Source organism: Opisthorchis viverrini, assembly GCF_000715545.1.
Source record: "Opisthorchis viverrini unplaced genomic scaffold opera_v5_624, whole genome shotgun sequence".
Classification (NCBI taxonomy): Eukaryota; Metazoa; Platyhelminthes; class Trematoda; order Opisthorchiida; family Opisthorchiidae; genus Opisthorchis; species Opisthorchis viverrini.
The window spans coordinates 15675-38216 of record NW_008752294.1 but is presented as its reverse complement, the minus strand read 5'-3'; the positions used below and the strand labels follow the sequence as shown (position 1 = coordinate 38216).

Sequence of the window (22542 nt, the reverse complement as noted above, 5' to 3'; positions counted from 1 at the left end):
GTCCACGCATATGTGCAAAGAAGTGCAACATTTTGACGTTAAATTTTTTATTTCGGCCGCAGGGATTCTACAGAAAAATGCAGTGTGCGTCTAGCCGCTGGCTACATATTGCGTATCACTCCGTGGATTTGTATGAGGCGCAGATTCCAAGTGCTTATTCACTTCAAGGTCAGTGCCGGCCGCCTAACTGAGTTGCATACGGAAACAAACTCTTCTTTGGTCTGAGTCATCTTGTTTTCGGATTCTTGAAAACGTTCTTATATATTGAGTTCACTGAACCTCAGCTTACTTATCAACTGGTTCCAGTTTACCTCACCGTTCGTTTAAATTGCTTGCAAATCACAGGTGGCGCCTATTTTGGTAGCGATCGAGAAATATGGCGACCGACGGAGGTAAGTTCATCCACATCATGGTTACACGTCTATTTGTGGTTCTAGGAGAACTACGGCGTCCAACGATCGCTGATCGTGAGGATGAATATCGCTCAAGGCGTCGGCTAGCTATGATTTCCCCTGCTAGAGTGGATCCGTTCGCTGACGGTAAGTGGGGCCACGCACATTGTTTTGTGAAACGGGTTCTCGTTCGAACATACTCGTTGTTGCTCCAGTTGAATTATTTGAAAACAGTTGGTCGAGCATCTTGAAGGGTGCTTACGATTTCATCAAGTTTTTCACGCGAATGAACGGGCCGTGATGACGGTCACCGCTCCTCTATGATCGAGTTAAAATCTGAAGTAAAATCTGAAACAGCTACTCTTAGCAGACTAGTTGAAAAGCCTTGATACCTGATCTGTTTCAACTCAGCTTGCTGTCCATCAGTGTTGTCGCCCGCATATGGAGGTTTCCTCCGGATCCTTTTTTTGGTTCCGCGGGTACAAACAAACGCGACACTAAATGAAACTCGTGAAAGCTCTTCCTCGGTTGCCTAATAAACACGCAAGATTTAGCGGCTGAATCCTCAGTAGATTGACACCTGTTTTCGGAAGGGAATCCCAACTCGGTGGATGCCTGTCCATGGGGTGATCACTACGGTTTTGTGCAGTTTATGTCAACCCAGGGGTTCTAGAGGCAATGTGAATGCATCCCGGCGCAGTCAGAGTTGGAGTGCAGAGTTGACAAATATTGCCAGTTTCAACTCGCGTTTAACTTTTTGGTTGGAGACTTCCACGTCTCATCATCGACAGCATAATATCAGTGTTCAAGACTTGCTCTGCCAGCGTACGGTCGTGATTTGTTTGCAAGTTGCGCTGTGGTGAACGCATCGACTAAAAAACAGCTTCGAAATTCGCGGCCGTATATGCAACTTCGCGTGTCTGTTGTCACGCATTCGTATGCTTGTCGCAATCACGGCTGCACCAGGTTTTGCAATCTGATATCTCCAGCTCAACACGGATTTCTCCCAAACCGTTCTTGCGTGACAAACATGCTCGTGTGGCTTTACCGAATTCAAGTGCTATGAAAAAAAGGACAGGTTAAGACACTTGGGAGCTGCATTGGATATCTCTCAGATAAACATCTCGTGTGGCATGCAGTTTGCATCCAGGTTTGTAATATGTTGAGGTACAATCGGTCCACCGCTTGCACCTCATACAGGTTTGGCTTTTGAGAGACGTGAACAGCAAAACTGAGGCGTCTGTAGTTATTTGGGAACAATGGTCTCCTGGTTTTTGTGGGCTTTCAGTGACGAATGCATAAGACAACGGGTGTGAGGTGCTGTTTGCATTTGTCGAGTCGATGTTTACGGAAAATAGCGTTTTCCGTGTCCGATCTAGAGCGGTGCAAACAAAGGGCCTGACAGGCCTCTGGCTTGATAAAAGCATAAAGACGCTTATTAATTCTAGATATAGTCGGTATAGTCCACCCAAACTGACGTACGCGTGTGGTCTATTCCCGTGCTTGGTCAAAGACGCTACACCTTTACACTACGCTACACTATTGTTCTCGTTACCAAGTTGACCAAATAAATGTCCAGAGGTATAGGCAGCTCGAAATGTAAGCTGGAGTTGGGATACCCGCTGTGCGCCCTCACCTAGACAAGAGCGAATAGAGTTCTCAGCTAGAACTTTTGGCTCGAAAGCATGCCCGGAAGGTAGCCGGTTGTGCCGGCGCCGTACTTGTTCCAACTTCCAACCTGGGGGACCAGCAGACGATGTCAGTCCTTCATTCATTGACCATCCTGTTACGAGGAACTGTGGATGTCAAGAGAAACCTTAGTATAATCCACTGGGTCATAGAGATGCGTAAACCGCCTCACCATTATGAGGTCCAGTCTCCGTAAGATGACACTCGGTCCATTTTTTGTCCCTTTACGATTAGGCTTTCAGACAGAATGTACATCAGGCGTCGTTGTTCCCCGCTGTTATGCTCTCAGTTGTTTCTCTCGCGGATGTCTTTGGAGAGTAGAGGTACCTGTTTGATACTCTCGAACTCTTCACAAACTTGAAGCCGTTCAAACAGTAAACTAGTAGTTTATGCTCATTGGAGCTACTGCGCGATCAGCACCCCGAAAGTCTTAGGATCTACATTGAGTGAGTTGGTTTACTTTGCGGCTGTCTAGCCTATCTGAAATAGTGGGTGACCTATCCCAGCGAATCATCGTGAGAACTCTCGAATGCCTGATCATAGTGTCGGCCTTGTTTCAAAGAATCGGCTCAACCATTTGGAATAACTGATTAGGCTGAAGCTACATGTACGTACTGCCTGAGAGCCGGCTAAGGCATCCAGGGTGATCGTATTCACTCTTGCGCTTGGATTTCCAACGTTAGTGACTTTTAAACGCACCTGTCTGCAAAGCACTTAGAATTTTTCTGTCTCTATCTGTTCCACAGGTGATCAGACCCCGGATCATCGTCTCACTACTTATAAGGACATTATGCTCAATCAGCAACTGAATAAGGAACAGCGACTTCTACAAGCAGAAATAGCAGAAAGAAGCAAGTCTGGACAATTAACGATGGTAGCTGACACAATTCCAACAAAACGGCGTCGTTGGGATCAGTCGTCTACAGACGTAAACGGAGAGGCTAAGTCGGACCTCGCTAGCACACCGAGTGCTACCACGCCGTCGAAACGCTGGGGAGATGACTCGGTCACACCTTCAAGGCCATCGGCGACACCCAGTAACGCTGCTACACCTGGCAGTCGCTCTCAATGGGAAGAGACCCCAGGCCGTCCTAAGGATGCTGCGGCAACCCCCGGCCAAAGTGTCAGGCAGTGGGCTGAAACTCCTGCATATCTGTCCGGTACTGCCACTCCTGGTAGAGATATGCCCACAGGCGGTGCCTTAGGGGTAAGTCTACCATGTTTTGCATCTCCAATGGTGTAGCCATATTGATTTATGTTAACTTTAGACTTGTTCAGCCATCAATGGACTTTCCTCCGCATCCCAATCAAGTACCACACACGTTTATCAGTAATGACAACTTAATTTGTGGTAATACTGTGATTTTGAAAACAGACTCATAACCGCATAAAAATCCCGAACTTGGGGTTTTTGACAAAAAAAGTACCTCAACTGTCTTTGGAGTTAGTCCTAGAGCCCCCAAATTCGGTAGAAGCTTTTTCAGAGATGATTATACCTATAATTTTGCCATTAGTTAGGCTATTCGTTTTCGGAAAGCGGCTCGGAAATCACACTTTTCAAGCCAATGTATCGGCTGATGATGCGTCGCAACGTCAGTTTGCTGTAGATCTCTTGTTCCAACTCCGTTTTAGGGCACTCCTAGTGCAAGACGGAACCGCTGGGATGAAACACCACGAACTGAGCGATACGGTGCAGACACTCCGGCGCACGGAGCTGGATGGGCGGAGACTCCTCGAGCGGACAGAACACCCGGGGGTGTTGAATCCATTCAGGATACACCGTCCTCCGTTATGTATGGACCTAGCGCCACCCCAATGTCTGCAGCGACGGCAGCTGCGGTTGCCGTCAAACGACGCTCCCGTTGGGATGAAACACCACTGAAAGCCGGTGCCACTCCTGGTGGTACACCTTCACACGTAAGTTACTTCTTGCTGCATGTGGTGAACCCGGTATATGACAAAATATGTGTAGGTTTTGCAACGTCCTTGGTGTGGACCCTAAACTTACACTTAACATGCACAGACCAAACTACTCTTAAAATTATCATCGCTGAACAGTTCAATTCTTGCTGCATGTGGTGAACCCGGTATATTAAAAAATATGTGTTGGTTTTGAAACGTCCTTGGTGTGGACCCTAAACTTACGCCTAACATGCACAGACCAAGCTACTCTTAAAATTATCCTCGCTGAACGGTTCATAGGAGAAAAAGCTGAAAATACTCAATTCAAATTGGACATGCATGCAAACGGTATCCATTTCTGAGTGATCCCGTCATGCTCGCTGCTTTGGATCTTCAAGTCGTTGAACTCCAACAATTCCCATTTATTTACAACCAGAAGCCGGGTAAACTAGGGCGTTGAATCGAACTTATTCGGTCGACGACAAGTAAACAATGGGCCATTTGTCGCTTTCGGGTAACTTATTTTACTAACTTATTACAGTAATCGATTAAAAGGACATGGCCTTGATGGAATGATTAACATTAGTAAAACTGCAGGTCACTCCAACGGAAGGCGCCACTATCTGCATCAACAGCATTAGTACAACGGAAAAAAATGCTTTTGAAAGAACTGAAATGTGGACATTCTTGAGGCAACGCTGATCTGTACTATTGAATGCGCACACGGCTGCATGATGCGAGTATTATTTAGTTCTTGAGCGTGACTGATGCAGCATGGATAGGTTTTATCGAGGGGGATATTGGCCATCCGGTTCCTTTTTGAATTGTGGTGCGTCTACTGTCTGCCATCCAATGGTGCGTCGCCTAATGTGGTTTCCGAACCTTTGCAAGAGTTACTCATTAGGGATTCAGCTGTCCATGAGATCGATCGAGATAAGTTCAGGTTTTTTCCGGTTAGTCATGCGCAAACTTCTGAAATTTCCTTGCATCTGTACTTTCAGAAGAGACGAAAAATGTGTGCTCGTTTAAAATATGTCATCTCGTTTGGAGACGCCCTGATTGTTAGTCAGAATGAGCTCGAGATAACTAGGTGGTAACGCGCGAACTTACTAACCGGAAAATATGTGTTTCGAACCCAGCCCAGGCATCTCGATTCTGTCTAGTTTTTCTGGAAACCTGGCAACATCTCAACCCTCGCGCTTTCTTCAGATGGCATGGCAGCTAGCCGCCGAAAGGGTATTACAGTTGAGTGATTTATCATTAGAGAGAATGGAGTCACCGTGCTCCTAACGGGGCAGTATGACACGTAGGCCTATTTCGAGGTGTATTTTCTCTTCGACGAGGACCCTACTCAATGCCGTAACGGACAGGAATGTTTGACCATGAAAAGAGACCTCTTCCGTGGATAGTGTTGAGTTTTTTTTAACACCGTGAAACCAAACGCCTCGTGTGGGTGATTAAGATCAATCGAATGGCTAATGCAAAGTCTACAAGTGATCTGTTTGAGGAATTTGTGATTCGTTTCATCATGGCGACTACCTGTACTGGTGGTCCTTGTATCGGAAACCCAGTAGTTTGTGGGATTCGGTCACTTTTAGAAACACAGACAAACCTAGCGAAATACACTATTTTCATGCAAATTTGGCTTTGCAAGGGACTCACCTGAAACCCAACTGAATCTCTCGTTTGTGATGTTTCCAGACAGGCTTTGTCACACAGATTGGAGTATGTCTTTCCATGTTTAAGTCAGCAAGGGCGGGATCAGTGGCTCTAAAAAAATTGCTTTTATCGCCCACAGTGTGATTCAAAGGTGTTGCTTAGTCGTTTGTAGTCTCTTGTTCAAGATATGTGCGGGAACACCTAACCTAATCGAAAACCCAATCTCTTTTAGACACCAATCGCCTTCACACCATCCGGTGTGGCAAGTGTGGCTGGAACTCCAGGTGCAACTCCCAGCGGTCCAGGCGCTTCTAATATTTTCACACCTTCCGGAACCACTCCCACCGGTCCTCGTGCTATGGGAATGGCTACTCCCAGTTTTGGTTCTATGCCACTTCCGGGCGCAGGTATACCGATGACTCCTGAACAGTTGCAGGTCTACGCTTGGCAGAAGGAAATAGATGAACGTAACAGGCCCCTAACTGACGAGGAGCTGGATGAGATGCTACCTCCAGGTACGTTCTATACGTTGCGAGTATTTGCTGAAAACTTGCATGCATTCTGGCCGTTGGCACGTGGAATTCGGACGCCGCTGGCGTTATTGTTGCTGAAAATCACTGCGTTCAGTAAATATACGGCACTTCCTTAACTGTGGATCATTTTGAGAACGGCTTTCCTATTGAATTTCTTCTAGCGTTTATCGACGTTCTTTACTCTTGCAATTCAAAACAGCGGCTTTTCCTCTGCACTTTGGTAATTTTTCGCATTAGTTTTTATAAGATTTCCTCGCCGCGTTATCCTACTAGGATTCTGGCCTTAACTAACTGGAGTTCGCTTTCACCTTAACCTTACGATCAACCTGATATAAGCAGCTCCGTGTCACGCGTATTACTCACTGGGTTGTGGAGGTGCATGGATTCACATAGTTGTAAGGTCCACTCTCTTCGTGACAGCTTTGGCGAGCAGCCTAATGCGATTCTGCAGAGCTAAATCAAGTCTCAGTAGATCATTCTGATTGGCTTATCCAAAATCCTGTTGATTTTAGTTGTAGTTGCACATACCGGTGTCAAATGACGAGTTCCACAATCATAATCTGTGGGCAGTGTCCACACCATCAGACGGCAAGTCTGACCCTTCACTTCGCAGACACCGTTCACCACTGCTCACCGCAATCACGCATGAGTACAGCTGGGACCATCTTATTCACTAATGTCGTGCTTCCTTCGGACGGCGTCGTAGCTAAACACTGGAAGTTTTTCAGCTAAAAGATTGTTGTTACTACTACTATTATTGTCATCACTATTTTGTCCGTCTGAATGTGGGTCAAGACACCAAAATTCAGGTAAACTGGACATTCGGCAACATTGCCTGGCCGAAGAAAATTAAGGCCTGTTATACCAACGCTAAGGATGGCACTGGATACTGGGTGGCTAGGGTTTCAATGGAAATAACTCGAGTCGCCATCTTAATATGAGACTGCATGTGTGTGAACCTTGACACTTAATTACCGTACAACCTCAAAGTTTACCTAATTCAGTTTAGGGTATTAGAATGAAAAGAAGAGAAAGATATTGGATGAGGGAGGGGACCTGGCACTGGCCTGTCGCATGCATTCTAAAGTGTCTACACCTCCAAAGGCTTCAATCAGACGATCTGGAATAAAACTGACGGTACGAACGCTACTGGCATCGATCAGCCGCCACTTGCAATGTCTCCAGTCAGTCTCAGGTGGTCATGGAGCCCTCCATCTTGGAAGGTGGGCCGCATTAACAGCACATGGACTCTGTAATCTCCTTGGTGTCCTTCTGTCATCTCATACGTCCAACTCGCAGCCTGTTTTTTGTAAGGAGGCATAGACCAACAACGATGGTCTCGGTAAACCCTGTTTCGACATGCGCAACACATGGTCGAGTCACAGTCAGTGGTGTTGGCTATTTTCCGCTATCGAAGTACCTGTTGCCTGAACAAATACCTTGGGGGCGAGATGGCTCAGTGGTTAGAGCACGAATTTACTGACCGGAGGGTCCGCGATTCGAACGCGACTTCTGTTTATCGACTCCCCCTGCCTAGGCTTGTGTAGTAACGGTAGTTTCCTCAGCTTAGTTCTCGGTCTGAGCCTCCCAAGCTAGCGTTCACGTCAAAACAACCACCAAAGGTGCACAAGGTCTATTAATGCCCAAAACGAAGTCAAGAACAGTTGTACAGCGCTTCGTATATATAGCGTAAGCGGTTATAACCTGGAAGTTCTGACGCGTTCTGGATGCGCCTTTGGCAACCGGCATTTGGCGAATACTGGGTCATGATTGGCCGCTGGGTCCAGATTGTTGACCAATCAGATATCTTGTTGATGCCGGACCGGCAAGCATCCCGAATTCTGGGCCAATCTCGTGCGGGCCAGGCTTATCGGCCGTAGCAGTGCCTAAAGACGTGCGGTATAGCGGGATCCGTGTTAGGATTCCTGTTAGGATTCCTGCCTAACAGCTTGGGCAACCTGGTAGCCTCCCGGCCTTCGTGCTTCGGGTAGCATGGCAGTTAGGCACCGAAAGGATGCTGCAGTTAAACACCTTTCCCGCAATTACCTCGTTAGGAATTCGTTGACGCCATCCGGTATCGGGAACACGTGAGACATCGGTGTTGAAAATTGGAAGACGCTTCAGCGGTCCCTGGTAGTAGTCTCCTGGAGCATTGTGGTAACGAATGTCTATATGGCGACAGTGTGCCCTACCTGGTGTCCAAAAACATCGCAAGCAAGGAGCCTCGTGCACACGATGAATAGTGATCCAGATACATCCGCCGTCATGTGAGTGGAAGTTACTGCATTAAGAGTCAATGACTGTCGGGCCGTGTTCCACATGGGTCCTGCTTCTTGCTTCCTCGTTCGTTTCATAAAACCTTGAAGACCCAGGTTTGGGCAGCATGATGGTGCCCCACTTCTTGTGCTTCCTAACATAACCGCTCTGTGAACTGAAATTCCCTTATGGAATCTGCCTCACGTATAACATTTTTTAGACTTTATGCTTATATCGCTTGTGTGCGGGATCTTCTTTATGCGCTCTATCAGTGCGGTCGGCTTCAGTCCGGCTGGTATACTGCAACAGTTTTAGATAGCTCACGGCTTACTGTCTTAGTCACTGACCGTGGCGTTCGAATCCACCCTCGACTTGATTGTTCCTGCCTAGAGTTGGATGCTAGCACATGTCTCCCCACCCTTCATATTGCATGGAGTTTACACCGATAAGGTGCCAAAGCTTGTTCGTTTCTAAAGCATCCGTAGCTATCTATGGTGAAAGAGGGTTTTATTGTTAAGTGCTGACAAGTCTGTCAGTTATTCTTTATCACTTTGTGAAATAACCAATCAGAGGTTAATTGTCTTCTGATGGTAAGTTCTGGGCACCTGTATGCTGTAAATATGTCTTGAGATGTGTCCTTTCCGCCTGTTCAGGTTACAAAATTATGCCTCCGCCTGCTGGATACGTGCCTATCAGAACACCTGCTCATCGCCTTGTCGCGACGCCCACACCGATGGTCGGTACTCCGATGGGTTTCCGCATAGCCACTCCGGACATCGGAACTGCTGCCGGTCTTGGCATGAACGCCACCGGGGCTAATGCGGCTGCTTTGGGTGACATGCAACCTAAGGGTGCCAACTTACCAATGATGCGCCCAGATGATTTGCAATACTTTGACAAACTGTTACAAGTGAGATTCTGCTTTTGTAGCCATATTAACACCCGCTATCATCACTTGTAGTTTTAGGCGTAGACCACGGTTTTTTATCGTTTCATCACCTTTTCATTCCAACCCATGTGATCGCAACCGTGTACAATGCTATATCCACCTTGATGAATTGCAGCTTATCTTTCCTTTGGCTTCAGGATGTCGATGAAGACAGTCTCCCACCTGAAGAGGCCAAAGAACGCAAGATAATGACGTTCCTGCTCAAGATAAAGAATGGTACCCCTCCAATGCGCAAATCGGCTCTCAGACAGATTACCGACAAAGCGAGGGAGTTCGGAGCCGGACCCCTATTCAAACAGATCCTACCGCTTTTGATGTCTCCGACCCTGGAGGATCAAGAGCGTCATTTGCTTGTCAAGGTTCGTTTAACTAGTGCATAATAAAACTACATTCGACGATGTGTTGGTTAGAATTCGCGCCACTTTACCATCTTTCAAAATCCTAGTCATTTCACATGAAGGTAATTGAGACCCGCACTTCGGTTTCTCTTCCTCTTCCAAACAGGCCCTTCTAGTTGACTTGCCGATTCTCACTTTTTGAGTCGTCTACTCGTGCAACCGGCCTATTCGCTTGTGGAGTCCGCTACTAAGTCAAAGGCTCACATGACCGCGGAGAGCGTTCCTCTTTGTTCTCATTTAATTTCTTAGCACTTTCTAATGTAACCATATTTCAAGTGCGTGGCTCTCTCACTGCTGTGTATTTCACTGTGTTGTATTTATCTGTGCTCAGTCGTTTCCATCCTTCAAAGAGATCTTCAATAGAGAGCCCCTACTTGTTAACCATAATAAAGGTCTAATAAAGTAGTGATATTAGTGTTGGTAATGGCAATAATAACAAAATCACAGGAATTGTAGATGGATGCATATCGTATATCCCAGCATTGGATGATGCACCTCGTGTAAGTGTTGATCGTCATGATCGCTTTTTTTGTTAGTCAAGCATTGGTTTTGCATAGCCACTTATGACCATCTATGTTCGTGGATTCTGTTTGACCCAATTTATAAGTTTTGCTGTTTCACTGAGACGCTTGTATTCTCTCTGTTAACCCAGGTTATCGACAGGATTTTATACAAATTAGATGACTTGGTGCGACCGTACGTGCACAAAATCCTAGTTGTTATTGAACCCTTGTTGATTGACGAAGACTACTATGCTCGCGTGGAAGGACGTGAAATCATTTCCAATCTTGCCAAGGTGAGTTGAGCTAGGCTGCTTTGTTGTTTTCACATATATCTGAACTTTTCTGTAATGTTTCATCAGGCTAAGAGCATAGGCTGCTCTCCAGCGGCACTGTTCTCGCCCAAGAGATACGTGGAGTTCACAGGGCTTCCAACTTTCTCTAACTTCGTTGAATTCACTCCTATACCATGTTCTGGCACTAAGGCAGGTTTTAGTTCAACATGTATTACTGTGTTCGCATTTCGCTGTCGGAAAGTGAAAGCGTGGTAAATTCCGGTCATTCAGGGATGCTTACGACGTCTATCCTCAATATCCAACACACTGCACAGGGATCGAATGAAGCATTGGATGGTTTAACCCCATCCAACTTGATTATGTCATTTCATCCTGAAGTATATCTTGCTCTGCTTTACTGCACGTCACCTGGCTTTGTCACATCCAGAGGCTATGTGAGAAACGGGTTTGTCCGTTATTTCTCATTGAAATGTGGGCGAAGTCATATCATATGAATTTGTCAGGAACTCAGGTTACGCAGCAATGCACTCGAAATGATACAAGTGCCTTCGGAACTGGGCCATCAATCGTAGACCCAGCAGATTATCTTAAATCCGTTTTGTGAGGACCATATAACCAGTTCTGTAACCTTTTTCCTTTGAAAGCATAGCCTTTCCACCAACTTTTTCCACAGTCCGTTACGTAATCTTCATTTCGAATACTATAACCACCTATGGTTTCGCTATCTGCTGGCAGTGAATCAATCCACTCATGGATAGGTATTTCTTTTCGCACTTACTGCAATCTGTCCTATGTCGGCAAATGTGACCAATCAGTCCGTTTTTTTTAATTTTGACACAGGCTGCTGGTCTCGCCACCATGATTTCCACAATGCGCCCGGATATTGACAATATGGACGAGTACGTACGAAATACCACCGCTCGGGCCTTCGCAGTTGTGGCATCTGCCCTCGGGATTCCCAGTCTGCTGCCATTTTTAAAGGTAATAAGGAGACCGTTTCAGTCAGTAGGATACGTGTGTAAAGCAATCAGCTATTAAATCAGTGTCTATTTTCCTCCACTGTGTATTATAACGCCTTTGTTTATCAGGTACTTCACCAGTGCTCTTTCTCTAAGGGGTGGTGAAACGTCATCTCTGTGCAACGCAGGTAACTTAGTCCCAAATCATTCGATGTGAGGGAATCAAAGGATTATATGCGGTCGATCAATATATGGGAACAATTAAAGCGTCTTTGTTTGAAACATAAGCCATCGAATTCCAGTGGAGTTTATAACGTCCTTCCCTCCACCTAACCCTCGCTCTTCAGCGAAGCATTCTCCCTAAGACTTCGTGATCAACCAAAGGAATAACGTGTAAGACTTGATGGTCAGGTGAACTTCGGGATTGTGGTTAACAACTCATCGACGCAATATAGCTTCCTATCGACTGTTGAATGCCAGTTTTGCTCCTTTTACAATCTCCAATGCCTAACTCTTGTTATTTTCTTTCAAATTAGGCTGTTTGTAAGTCAAAGAAGTCATGGCAAGCCAGACACACCGGAATCAAGATTGTTCAACAAATAGCAATTCTCATGGGTTGTGCAATTTTACCTCATCTGCGAAGTTTGGTTGAAATTATCGAACATGGTTTGGTGGACGAGCAACAGAAGGTCAGGACTATAACTGCTCTTGCTCTGGCCGCCTTGGCGGAGGCTGCAACGCCTTATGGTATCGAATCCTTCGACTCTGTGCTGGAACCTCTATGGCGTGGTATTCGTACTCATCGTGGTAAAGTGAGTCCTTATCCTGCTATCAAACCATATTCCCGGTGTAGTGGTGCTTTTCTCCGAATATTCTTGAGTTTTTATGTTTAAATTAAAGAAGCCGTAGGACTATTTGCCCCCTAGAGCACCCTTCGTCCAGTTATGTAAAGAATAATGACAACACAGGGACGGTCATGTTATTGACTTGGCGAGAGGCATGAAAGTCCCTATAAGTCAGCTCAGTCGCTATGGCAACTGCCATTTCTCTGGATGGGGTCCGCAGGACGGGACAAACCGATGGCTAGTGACCCTGACATATTGGCTATATCACAACCAGTGGTGATCCCACATCCAAACTATCGCCTTCACTGCGTAGCTCCCTCATTCCATGTCATGTCAGACAGACAACCACTTAACGTCAATGGACTGATTCGGTCATCACCTCCAACGTGTGACCTCCATTTCCTATTCCCCTTATCCTCAGTGAACGAAGGTATAGCAGCTGTAGCCACTAATCCGGTACATTGTTCGTATCTGAAAAGCTGAATTGATTGAGTGGACTCAACACTCTAGCTGGTCACGTTCCTTACTGATTCATCGCACAAACGCTAACAAGTTTGTGTAGTATGGTGTTTTCAAGTCTTATTGCGCTCTTTTTTTGTTTTCCAGGGCTTAGCTGCCTTCTTGAAGGCTATTGGTTACCTCATTCCGCTGATGGATGCCGAATACGCAAACTACTATACTCGTGAAGTCATGTTGATCCTTATTCGTGAGTTTCTTTCCCCGGACGAAGAGATGAAGAAGATTGTGCTTAAGGTAGTGAAGCAGTGTTGTGCCACTGATGGTGTGGAACCGGATTACATCAAGGCAGAAATTCTACCACCATTTTTCCGCTCTTTCTGGACACAACGTATGGCTTTGGATCGCCGGAATTATCGTCAGGTGTGTACTTTGTTCTAGCCTACCTCCTGGTCGATGACACTGCCGAACCACATACCCACTCCAGATTTATTACGGTTATTATAGTTAGCTGCGCTAGTTAGCTGTCGAATAAGGCTTTCACATGCAGTAGAGCAGGTTATGGTTGTATCATTGTTGTATGACAGTACTGTTAGTTGCCGGTGTCATGATAACAAGTTATGAGTGCAATATCTAGGCTTTTACCTCCATCCCAAGCTGATTTCTACCTGTCCACCCGCTAACGGTGGAGTCGCACAGATCTTGTGTCTTGTACCGGACCGCTGGATTCGACGGTCCTTGGATGCATGGGCATCAAACGTGTGCCAAAGAACAAAATTCATTATATGTTATGTGTTATAATCAAAACACACAAGAGTGAGGTCAGTTAGGGCACGTGGCCGTGTGACCCAGTACTGAAGAATTGAATGAAAACAATGAGCGTGTCGCGGTCTCTATTCCTATATTCTACGAACTCTGGATATTTTATATGGGCTCACCGTGTGTCCGGTTCGATAAGTCTCAGTTGTTCCCGGTTTGTCAATTTTACCTTGTTACCTTTTTAGCAAGTCCATGCACATACAGATAATCAAACCGTTTTTCACCTTGCTGATAGATCCATTCTTCCTTTTTTTGTAGTTGGTTGATACCACTGTCGAGATTGCCAATAAGGTCGGTGCTGCTGACATCATCTCACGCATAGTAGATGACCTTAAAGATGAGTCAGAGCAGTACCGGAAGATGGTAATGGAGACCATTGAGAAAGTTATGTCTGCTTTAGGTAGCGCTGAGATTGACGCTCGTCTGGAGGAGCAATTGATCGATGGGATCCTCTATGCGTTTCAGGAACAAAGTACTGAGGTGAGCTATTTGTGGGTCATTGACCTTTTTTCTGCTCGCGTTTGTGTATGTACGAACATCGTACGTATCTTCCTCGTGATCTCCACCGCCTCTATCGTTTCTTTGTATGCCACGAGTCACGTGGCTAACGCAGGGCGGATCCTGCCGCGGTAAGTGATCATTACTCGATCAAATGACACCTCCAAATTATCTTTTAGATACACACCAACAGGATGAGCAGTCTAACTTCAACCACCCTAATGTTTAACGGATAGTTAATCTTGGACATTCGTGCTTCTTTCAGGTTTTTCCCTCCCTGGTCTTCTGCGTATGTGAACAATCGGATTTCGCTTGACAGGCTCCCGGATTCATCCTTAATGTTTTATTGATTTTCCTATGGCACCAGTTATGTTTAGGGCCTTGTAACCTGGTCAACTTTTCCATACTTATTTCCCGCAGTTATCCATGTCATACCCTTCGGACCGGTGCATAGTTTGCACCCTCCTAACTTGAGGCTCACGTGACTGTCACCGTGGCAACCAGCAACCGTAGTGTAGAACCTATCCGCGTTAGACAGTGCATCATTACCGTAGTCTTATTGTAGCGTCCCTTGAAGGACCCCGTCTGGATGTTTTGAGTCCGCCTTCCTACTCCTGCTCATAGATCTAAGTCCCAAGAACCAACTAAGTACTACTTGCGCCTTGATGCCTGGAAAAGGTTATCTATTGGTGATAACTACAAAAGCGTGAACCTGCTAGTATCAAGGAAGTATGTCCTCAACTTCACAGCCTAATAAACCAGATTTAATATATTCTAGAACAGGGGATTCTGAACCTGATCTAGATGTCCCGGTCTGTGCTTCCCTAAAGTTCGTTGATTCTCAGGCTGGGACCAACCACCGTAAAGTTGATAAGTAAGCTTTGATCAGATAACTTCAGATACTTTCTGCATCTCAAGCCATCATTAGGAATAATAATACCAGTGTGGGAACCTGGTTATTTACAAGGTGCATGCTATTGTCGGTACCTGGTACAGTGAAGCAAACTTTGTATTGCTTTGTTGAATGTCGACCTCCTTTAATTTACTCATGAACCGTGCTGTACCATTAAGATACGAAAAGACGTAAAATACTGTTGTAATCAGTTCAGCATCACTAGCATTGACCCTGATGCCTTACCGTCCATGCACTCGATCAGGGGCTTGGTACACCGGGCCGCCTGTCATCGATGGTCTCAGTCAAGAAGAAACGTGTTTCGTAGTCCGATCTCGATTTAGGCTTTAGCCGTTAGTCTACTTGCGGCATGCAGTACTATTATTCCGAAGTGCCACCCGGCTAGTGCAACTGCGTGCAAATCAGGCAGGAAGACAATGATCTGTATAGACGTAAAAATTGGTGCCAGAATACAGTGACACGTTGCCGGCGTTAGTCTGAGACAGCTGTACTATACACTCCCACGCGTCGGGCCTCAGGTCTTATCTCTGTGTATGCTAACACAATGGTATTTTTCTAAGGCAGGTAGTCACCGACTTTGGCGATTTCTAATACGTAGCATTTCTCACCTTTTTGAGGCTCCCACATTGTCACCAGACATTCGAAGGGGGGATTCGCTTCCATCCAAAGGTATGTTCATCCATACTTGTATTCAACGCTTTTGGTGGACCTTGTTCGCACTGAACCTGATTTTTCCATCGCTGGACTCGGAGAAGGTCGATTGCGCTGCTCGGACTGATCTTGCTGCCCTGCGAACCGCCGAATTCCACTTTTCCGTTCTTTCGGTTTTGTCTTGTTGAGAGTCAGTCCATTTTTCATTATTCCTTACATGAAGCGGTGTAAGCGTCGCCCCAGTCAAATACTACAAAAATAATTTCCGATGTCTATGACAAAACGTTTTAAAATCAAACCAGGCACCCACACGACGACAATAATAGTACCTAGCTAGTTTTTCAGTTTTCTTTCCAATCATAATCCTACCAAATATATGCAAAGTTTCGTCCAGTCACAAATCTTGCATCCCGTTATCGTTTTAGCTTCCATAGCACGCGTCCTCTTGTAACCGTCCGAATTTGGCACCGTTGACCGTTTTGTTATCTCGTTTTTTTTTAAAGATAGTGTGTAGCAGTTCCAGAATCCACTAGATTCCCTGGTACTTGGACTGGAATTAACATAGGAAGACCTCTAGGTAGTAAAGCAGTGCAGCGTATACATTTGGTTAAACATTAATCACCACTGTTCCTCTGGAATTCCACGTGAGCAAAAGGTCGAAAATAACTCCCATGAGCTCGAAATAGTTCAATGGTTGAGGCCTACTGACCAGGAAGTTTATTGTCCGAACCGGACAACGGCATCTCAACTGTTCCAATCTAGACTTGAACAGCCGGGCTCCCTTCAGTTAGCGTGGTAGTTACACACCGGGAGGTTGTTACCGATCGTTTATCAAGCCCTTCTGTTCTTATTACTGAATCCACGGTAGCGTCGTTAAAAGTGAAAACGAAACTTTACCCAGATTTTGCTCGGAAACCACGTGATTTGTGTACATGTGAACCTGATCCCAGTGCAGCACGGTGAAGTTCCAGTCCCTTCACAATCTTGAAACATATAGTGACACTCTTGGTTCAGAAGACGATACAACGGCACCTATTTGGTCGTGTATCTGAATGTCTCCAAACACCGATTGGATGAGTTTGAGACAGACGGTTCGCATAAACCTGGAGCTTTTAAGTTATGGTATACCGGTCTAGGTAAAGACTCCAGGTCTTATTTGGTATAGTTGTATGAACTCGAGCACCCACGGACATTTTGTCAAGTACACGTCAATAGTGCAACTACGATGGTTGTACGGCCGTGAAGCATCGGTGTTGAACACTGATGTCATGCTGTCGATGATGATGAACTACGATGCTCCTGCCATACGTGCAGCGCTGTGCAGGCATTGCTGACTTATGGCGTGTGGTTATCCATCCTCTGGTCCTGTTCATACAGCAACGGGTACATTGTCCCTTGCTGAGTGAGCCCGAGATGGTTCACTGGCTAAGCCGAGAACTTATTGACCAGAATATCCCTGGTACGAACCAGACCTCTGCACCTCAACTGCAATATCTCGACACTCATGCCTCCTACGGGTGGCATGGCAACTAGACACCGAAAAGGTGCCACGACAGAGCCCCTTGTCGACAGGCTAGTAGCACGACGCTATCAATGTTTGAGCTGAGGCGTAACAATTCACCCAATTCACCTGCGATATTGTTAGCAGAAATAACGGAATTTTTCAGACTACCAGTTCCAGTAGTTGGGATACGACAGTAAGCTACTCGGGTCTATCCTCCCAAATTTAGCTGGACCGAGTTATTTGCTGTGAACATCCGTTGTAATCCTAGTGTATGGACTGCTAATATTCCAGTCCATAACAAGAATCGGTTACTAGTTGTGGTAAGTCATGGAACTAAACTACTTGGGGTAACAGAACGATATGTTTCCCGTATTCAGGAGTGTGCTCTGGAAAGTGATTTCGTCCTGATCAACGATTGTTGGTAGTTCACGCTGCATAGTCAGCCTTGAGCTTGTAAAATGGTGACCATTACAGTGGATGCTCCGCGTGACAGATCTCCGTATTTCTTATGTCTACTTGAGCAGCAGTCACTAGTTGGGGCTCCTATACTAGGTGTGATCAGTAATGAAACCTACGAATATGGTGGTCGCTAACTTATCTCTTCCATGGGACACGTAGCTATTGCCCGGTCCTTTACCAAATTCTGTTCGCTTGTGTTATCATAGGTGAAGAGTTGGGTAGATACACATTTTCATCGCATCGAAATATTTTGACCATACTTCCCATTTTTGTGTGAATTCCCAACAGGATGTCGTCATGCTGACTGGCTTTGGTACAATAGTGCAGACCCTTGGGAAACGTGTGAAGCCCTATCTTCCTCAGATTTGCGGTACTATTCTGTGGCGCTTGAACAACAAGTCGGCCAAAGTCCGGCAACAAGCAGCTGATCTGATTAGCCGAATAGCTGGTGTGATGAAAGTTTGTCAAGAAGAAAAGCTTATGGGCCATCTTGGTGTGGTCCTTTATGAGTATCTGGGTGAGGAGTACCCAGAAGTGCTAGGAAGCATCCTTGGTGCTTTGAAGGCGATCGTCAATGTGATCGGGATGACTAAAATGACGCCTCCGATCAAAGAATTGCTTCCACGGTTGACTCCTATTCTGAAGAACAGGTACGTCCCGCTGAACTACTTATCAAGGCTATCTTGCGCTTGATGGAATCATAACATTATCTGAACACATTGCACTGTCCGGTTGCTTCGCTATCTTCTGTCCATCTGTGTTTTCAGACATGAGAAGGTCGAGGAGAACTGCATCGATCTCGTGGGTCGCATCGCGGATAGAGGATCTGAGTACGTATCTTCGCGTGAATGGATGAGAATTTGTTTCGAGCTTCTTGAGTTACTGAAGGCACACAAAAAGTCCATCCGTCGCGCCACCGTTAACACTTTTGGATACATCGCAAAGGCAATCGGTCCTCATGACGTTCTGGCTACCCTGTTGAACAACTTGAAGGTGAGTAATAGTAAAGGCCAAGCGTTTTTATGAAGCAGTTTTTTGTAGGTGATAAATCCAGCCTAACATCCCTATTGCATCAGTTTACTGCAGTGCTCAGATCTCCACACCCAATCGGGCAACATGCGTTCAGCTTTAACACCCTTTCGGTGCCTAGCTGCCATGCCACCCGAAGGAAGCATCCCTAACATCCCTATTGCATCAGTTTACTGCAGTGCTCAGATCTCCACACCCAATCGGGCAACATGCGTTCAGCTTTAACACCCTTTCGGTGCCTAGCTGCCATGCAACCCGAAGGAAGCACGAGGACTGGGACTAGGTTGCCCAAGCCTAGACAGGAGAAATCGAGAGGCAGAGGTCGGGTTCGAACCACCGACCTTCTAGTCAGTGAATTCGCACTCTAGCCACTTGAGCCATCTAGCCCCCAGCATTCGAACTAGTGCACGATTCAATTGTAGATATTTTCACCCCCTCTGTGGAGCTTCCCAATGAGGGACAACCCTAATCTCGAGGCTTTCTGAGGTTGTGTTAGGTCTGCACAACCATACTAAGTTTTACAAGTGGTGACACTGGTGTGCATCAAGCACTATTCTAGTCCCACATAGATGAGAACCGAAAGTTAGAACAACACATGTAGCACATTTCGTCAGATGGGAACAAACACACGCACACATACGTAAACATACTCGTACAGCATGAAATCAACAGTCACTATTATGAATTCACGGTTCTTCTGTCTCGCATCTACCGCTTTGTGCTTTCTACTAGAATGAGATAAGTAGGCGTGCGTAGTACGTAACCCAGACAAGTCGATTTGTAGCCCTGTATTAATCGTCCAACACAAATGCCCGATGTTCAGTGATAAACTGCGTTTCCGAAGTATCGGTCGTGAGCTCCTTGATGGGACCTGAGGTAATCTGATCGCAGAGCCTATTTGCCATGATCTCAACTTGTGTCACGCCGGGCTTGTATCGTTTTTCTGTTACTCTCCTCAAACTTCGGCGCTGACCCGCATGAAAACAACCATAGTTTGTGTTTGTCGCTTCACGATTGTCAGATACCTGAGCGGACGTTTGTAATTCTCCCTTTTAGGTTCAAGAACGACAAAATCGTGTGTGCACTACGGTTGCCATCGCAATTGTCGCAGAAACTTGTAGCCCCTTCACAGTGCTTCCAGGTTTGATGAACGAATATCGAACTCCCGAACTCAATGTTCAGAATGGTGTACTCAAGTCTTTGGCATTTATGTTTGAGTATATCGGGGAAATGAGCAAGGACTACATCTATGCGGTGACACCTCTCTTGGAAGACGCTCTGATGGACAGGTAAGCAGAGTTTCGAGGCACTTTTTTTGCTGTAGTGAGTGAGCCACTAACCATCGGAATTTCCCTTCTACAGAGACTTGGTTCACCGTCAGACTGCGATGACTGCCGTCGGGCATATGGCTCTTGGGGTTTACGGATTCGGGTGCGAAGATGCTCTGGTGCATTTACTCAATCTTGTGTGGCCCAACGTCTTGGAAACCTCCCCACATGTTGTACAAGCATTCATGTTCGCCATTGAAGGTCTTCGTGTTGCTTTGGGTCCGAACAAAATACTACAGTACACTTTACAGGTACGTGCTGGCTCCTTCTGTGACGTGTTTTCTGTCATTTACTGCAAGCTCTTCACGGTTCATCGTTTCAGATAAGTTTGGTAAACAATTGGAAAATTTATTGCTTGTCTACTAAACCTTTCTCAATCGATTCCAAGCATCTTCCAGTTCATGGTCCCCCGTTTGTTTTCATACTCCACCATTGGCTACCAAAATGCTTGTTTTCTTCACTCGATACATCTCCCATTTCACTCCATTTCTCACTACCTTTCGTTCTTCATAAAGCACTACGGTATTTTACACTCACCCACCAGTGCAGGTCAGAACATTCGGTGACTTGAGACAATTGGCTAGGCCATATCTGTTCGTATACGACAGACCACATGACCCCAGGGTCATGTTAGAGTCTTAATAGCGGAGCGACAAACGCCGAACTTGAGCAGTTGACTCCTATTCTTCGACGTATTGCTACTGACGGTTGTCGACTTCGAATGGATAGTCATCATCGCTGACAGCGTAACATCAGCGCTTAACATTGATGCTTCGCTCCTGTAGTATGGTAATCGGCTTACCGCACTGTCGGTCGGCGTGGGGTTCGGTTATTCGTGATAATCCGCTTCAGAACAGGAGGCGTTTTTCTAGGTGCACGGAGCACTTCCGGAATCAGTTGTTGGGACCGGTCTGTATTGAAGCCAAGAACTAGAGGCCCTCAGTTAAGCCTCAAGCATAATGTTTCCTTAAAATAATCAGGTGTCTGATTCTGATGTTCCTCATTCAGACACGAAGTGGAACTACCTGTTTTACGAGCCTGATGGTTGTCCAGTTAACTCTCATTTACAGCGTTCCAAACTGACTAATATTGTTGGGGCGTTTAGACCTTGTGTTCGATTCTCGATCGCCGTGTAGGCTTACTCATGTTTGTTAGAAATTTAGGATTTTTGTGTCGCTAAGCCGTTTTTGACACAAGTTCGGTGCTTTTGTCAACCGAGCGTAGTATTAATGGCGTCCAACATCAGCACTTGGCAATAGCCCTCGTATAAAAATGTGCACCACTACACATTCAGCGTCGAAACATCTCTGTGGACTCTAATTGCCCCGTCAACCCAACCCTCATTTCTGGATACAATGGTCCGGCCTCTGTCTTGATTTCTGTCTCCTGCTCTCCACAGTCATCCAATTTTCCGAACGTTGGACATATTCATTTTCGTGTAATTCAGCTCTCCTTTCTAGATAGTTAGCAGAAATTCTGATAATCCCACGAGTGCTAAAAATTTTCTTCAATTCAAGGCTTAGAGGAACAAGTTAAGGGGGTTAACTGCATTCTTCGTCAACGTCCTTCACGACAACTACTGGCAATAGCTTGAAATAACACCGATGGTTTTCTGATACGATATGTTTTAGCACAACTTCCCTATAGGAACACTGAATGCTGTTTCAGAGGTATACCGCTGGATAGTATGTTAAACTTTCTTTTAGATATTGACCTCTGTTTTTCTTATCCATATCATGCCAGTTATCTCATGGTTATCAACAATGTATTCATTCTCGTTATTTCCAAAGGGTTTGTTCCATCCTGCACGGAAAGTACGCGACATGATGTGGAAAGTTTACAACACCATTTACATCGGAGCACAGGACGGTCTCGTCTATGGCTTTCCTCGCATACCAGACAGCGATAACAACACGTTTGTTCGACATGAACTGGATTATGTGCTGTGATGTGCTGCGCGCACACCCACATTAGTACATAGCCTTGTTCGTCGTCCCTTGTCTATTCATCCCCGTTCCCTTTTGCGCACCGCAGTTTCACTTGACTCCTCTCACTTTGATGACGATTCTTTTTCTACTCACACGTATAAGTTGTGAATACCTGGCGTTGTATTCTGCGATCCCGTGGTGGGCAGAATCCATACAGTGACTTCAGCAGCCCGTGTTTTTCTATATTCATTTGTGGGTTAACGTTTATTACGATCACTCGATGGCTAGTGGCTGCGTACCGAGAAATTGTCTTCCCTGGTACATTCGAAGACGAAACACTAACACGCATAGGCAAAGACGGATGTGGCCTGGTCGTGCATCCCATGACACTACATTACCTCCGATCGTTATCCGTCCAGCTGTCTCTATGTCGAAGGGTTCGATGTAGATGGATTCAGTAGGTTGGTTGTTTATGACACAAGTTTGCATATCGTACCGCTTTTACGCGTCGAACTGCACGGCACTTAACTTAGTGCACTAAAGACTATCGATCTAGGAGGTACAGAAGAATTCCAGACT

The 22542-nt window shown here is 45.8% G+C and overlaps 1 protein-coding gene across 1 annotated transcript; it reads left to right on the top strand.

The window, feature by feature from the left end:
• Positions 1–353: 353 nt before the first annotated feature.
• Positions 354–22190, top strand: T265_11882 (hypothetical protein; the record flags this gene model as incomplete). Its single annotated transcript, XM_009178695.1, has 16 exons — positions 354–539; positions 2828–3288; positions 3714–3998; positions 5875–6157; positions 9085–9341; positions 9518–9739; positions 10431–10574; positions 11415–11555; positions 12070–12345; positions 12985–13257; positions 13912–14133; positions 17967–18328; positions 18446–18671; positions 19764–19996; positions 20070–20286; positions 21826–22190. 16 exons carry the CDS (start codon positions 377–379, stop codon positions 21982–21984), a joined length of 3924 nt encoding a protein of 1307 aa, XP_009176959.1.
• Between the last annotated feature and the right edge of the window lie 352 nt (positions 22191–22542).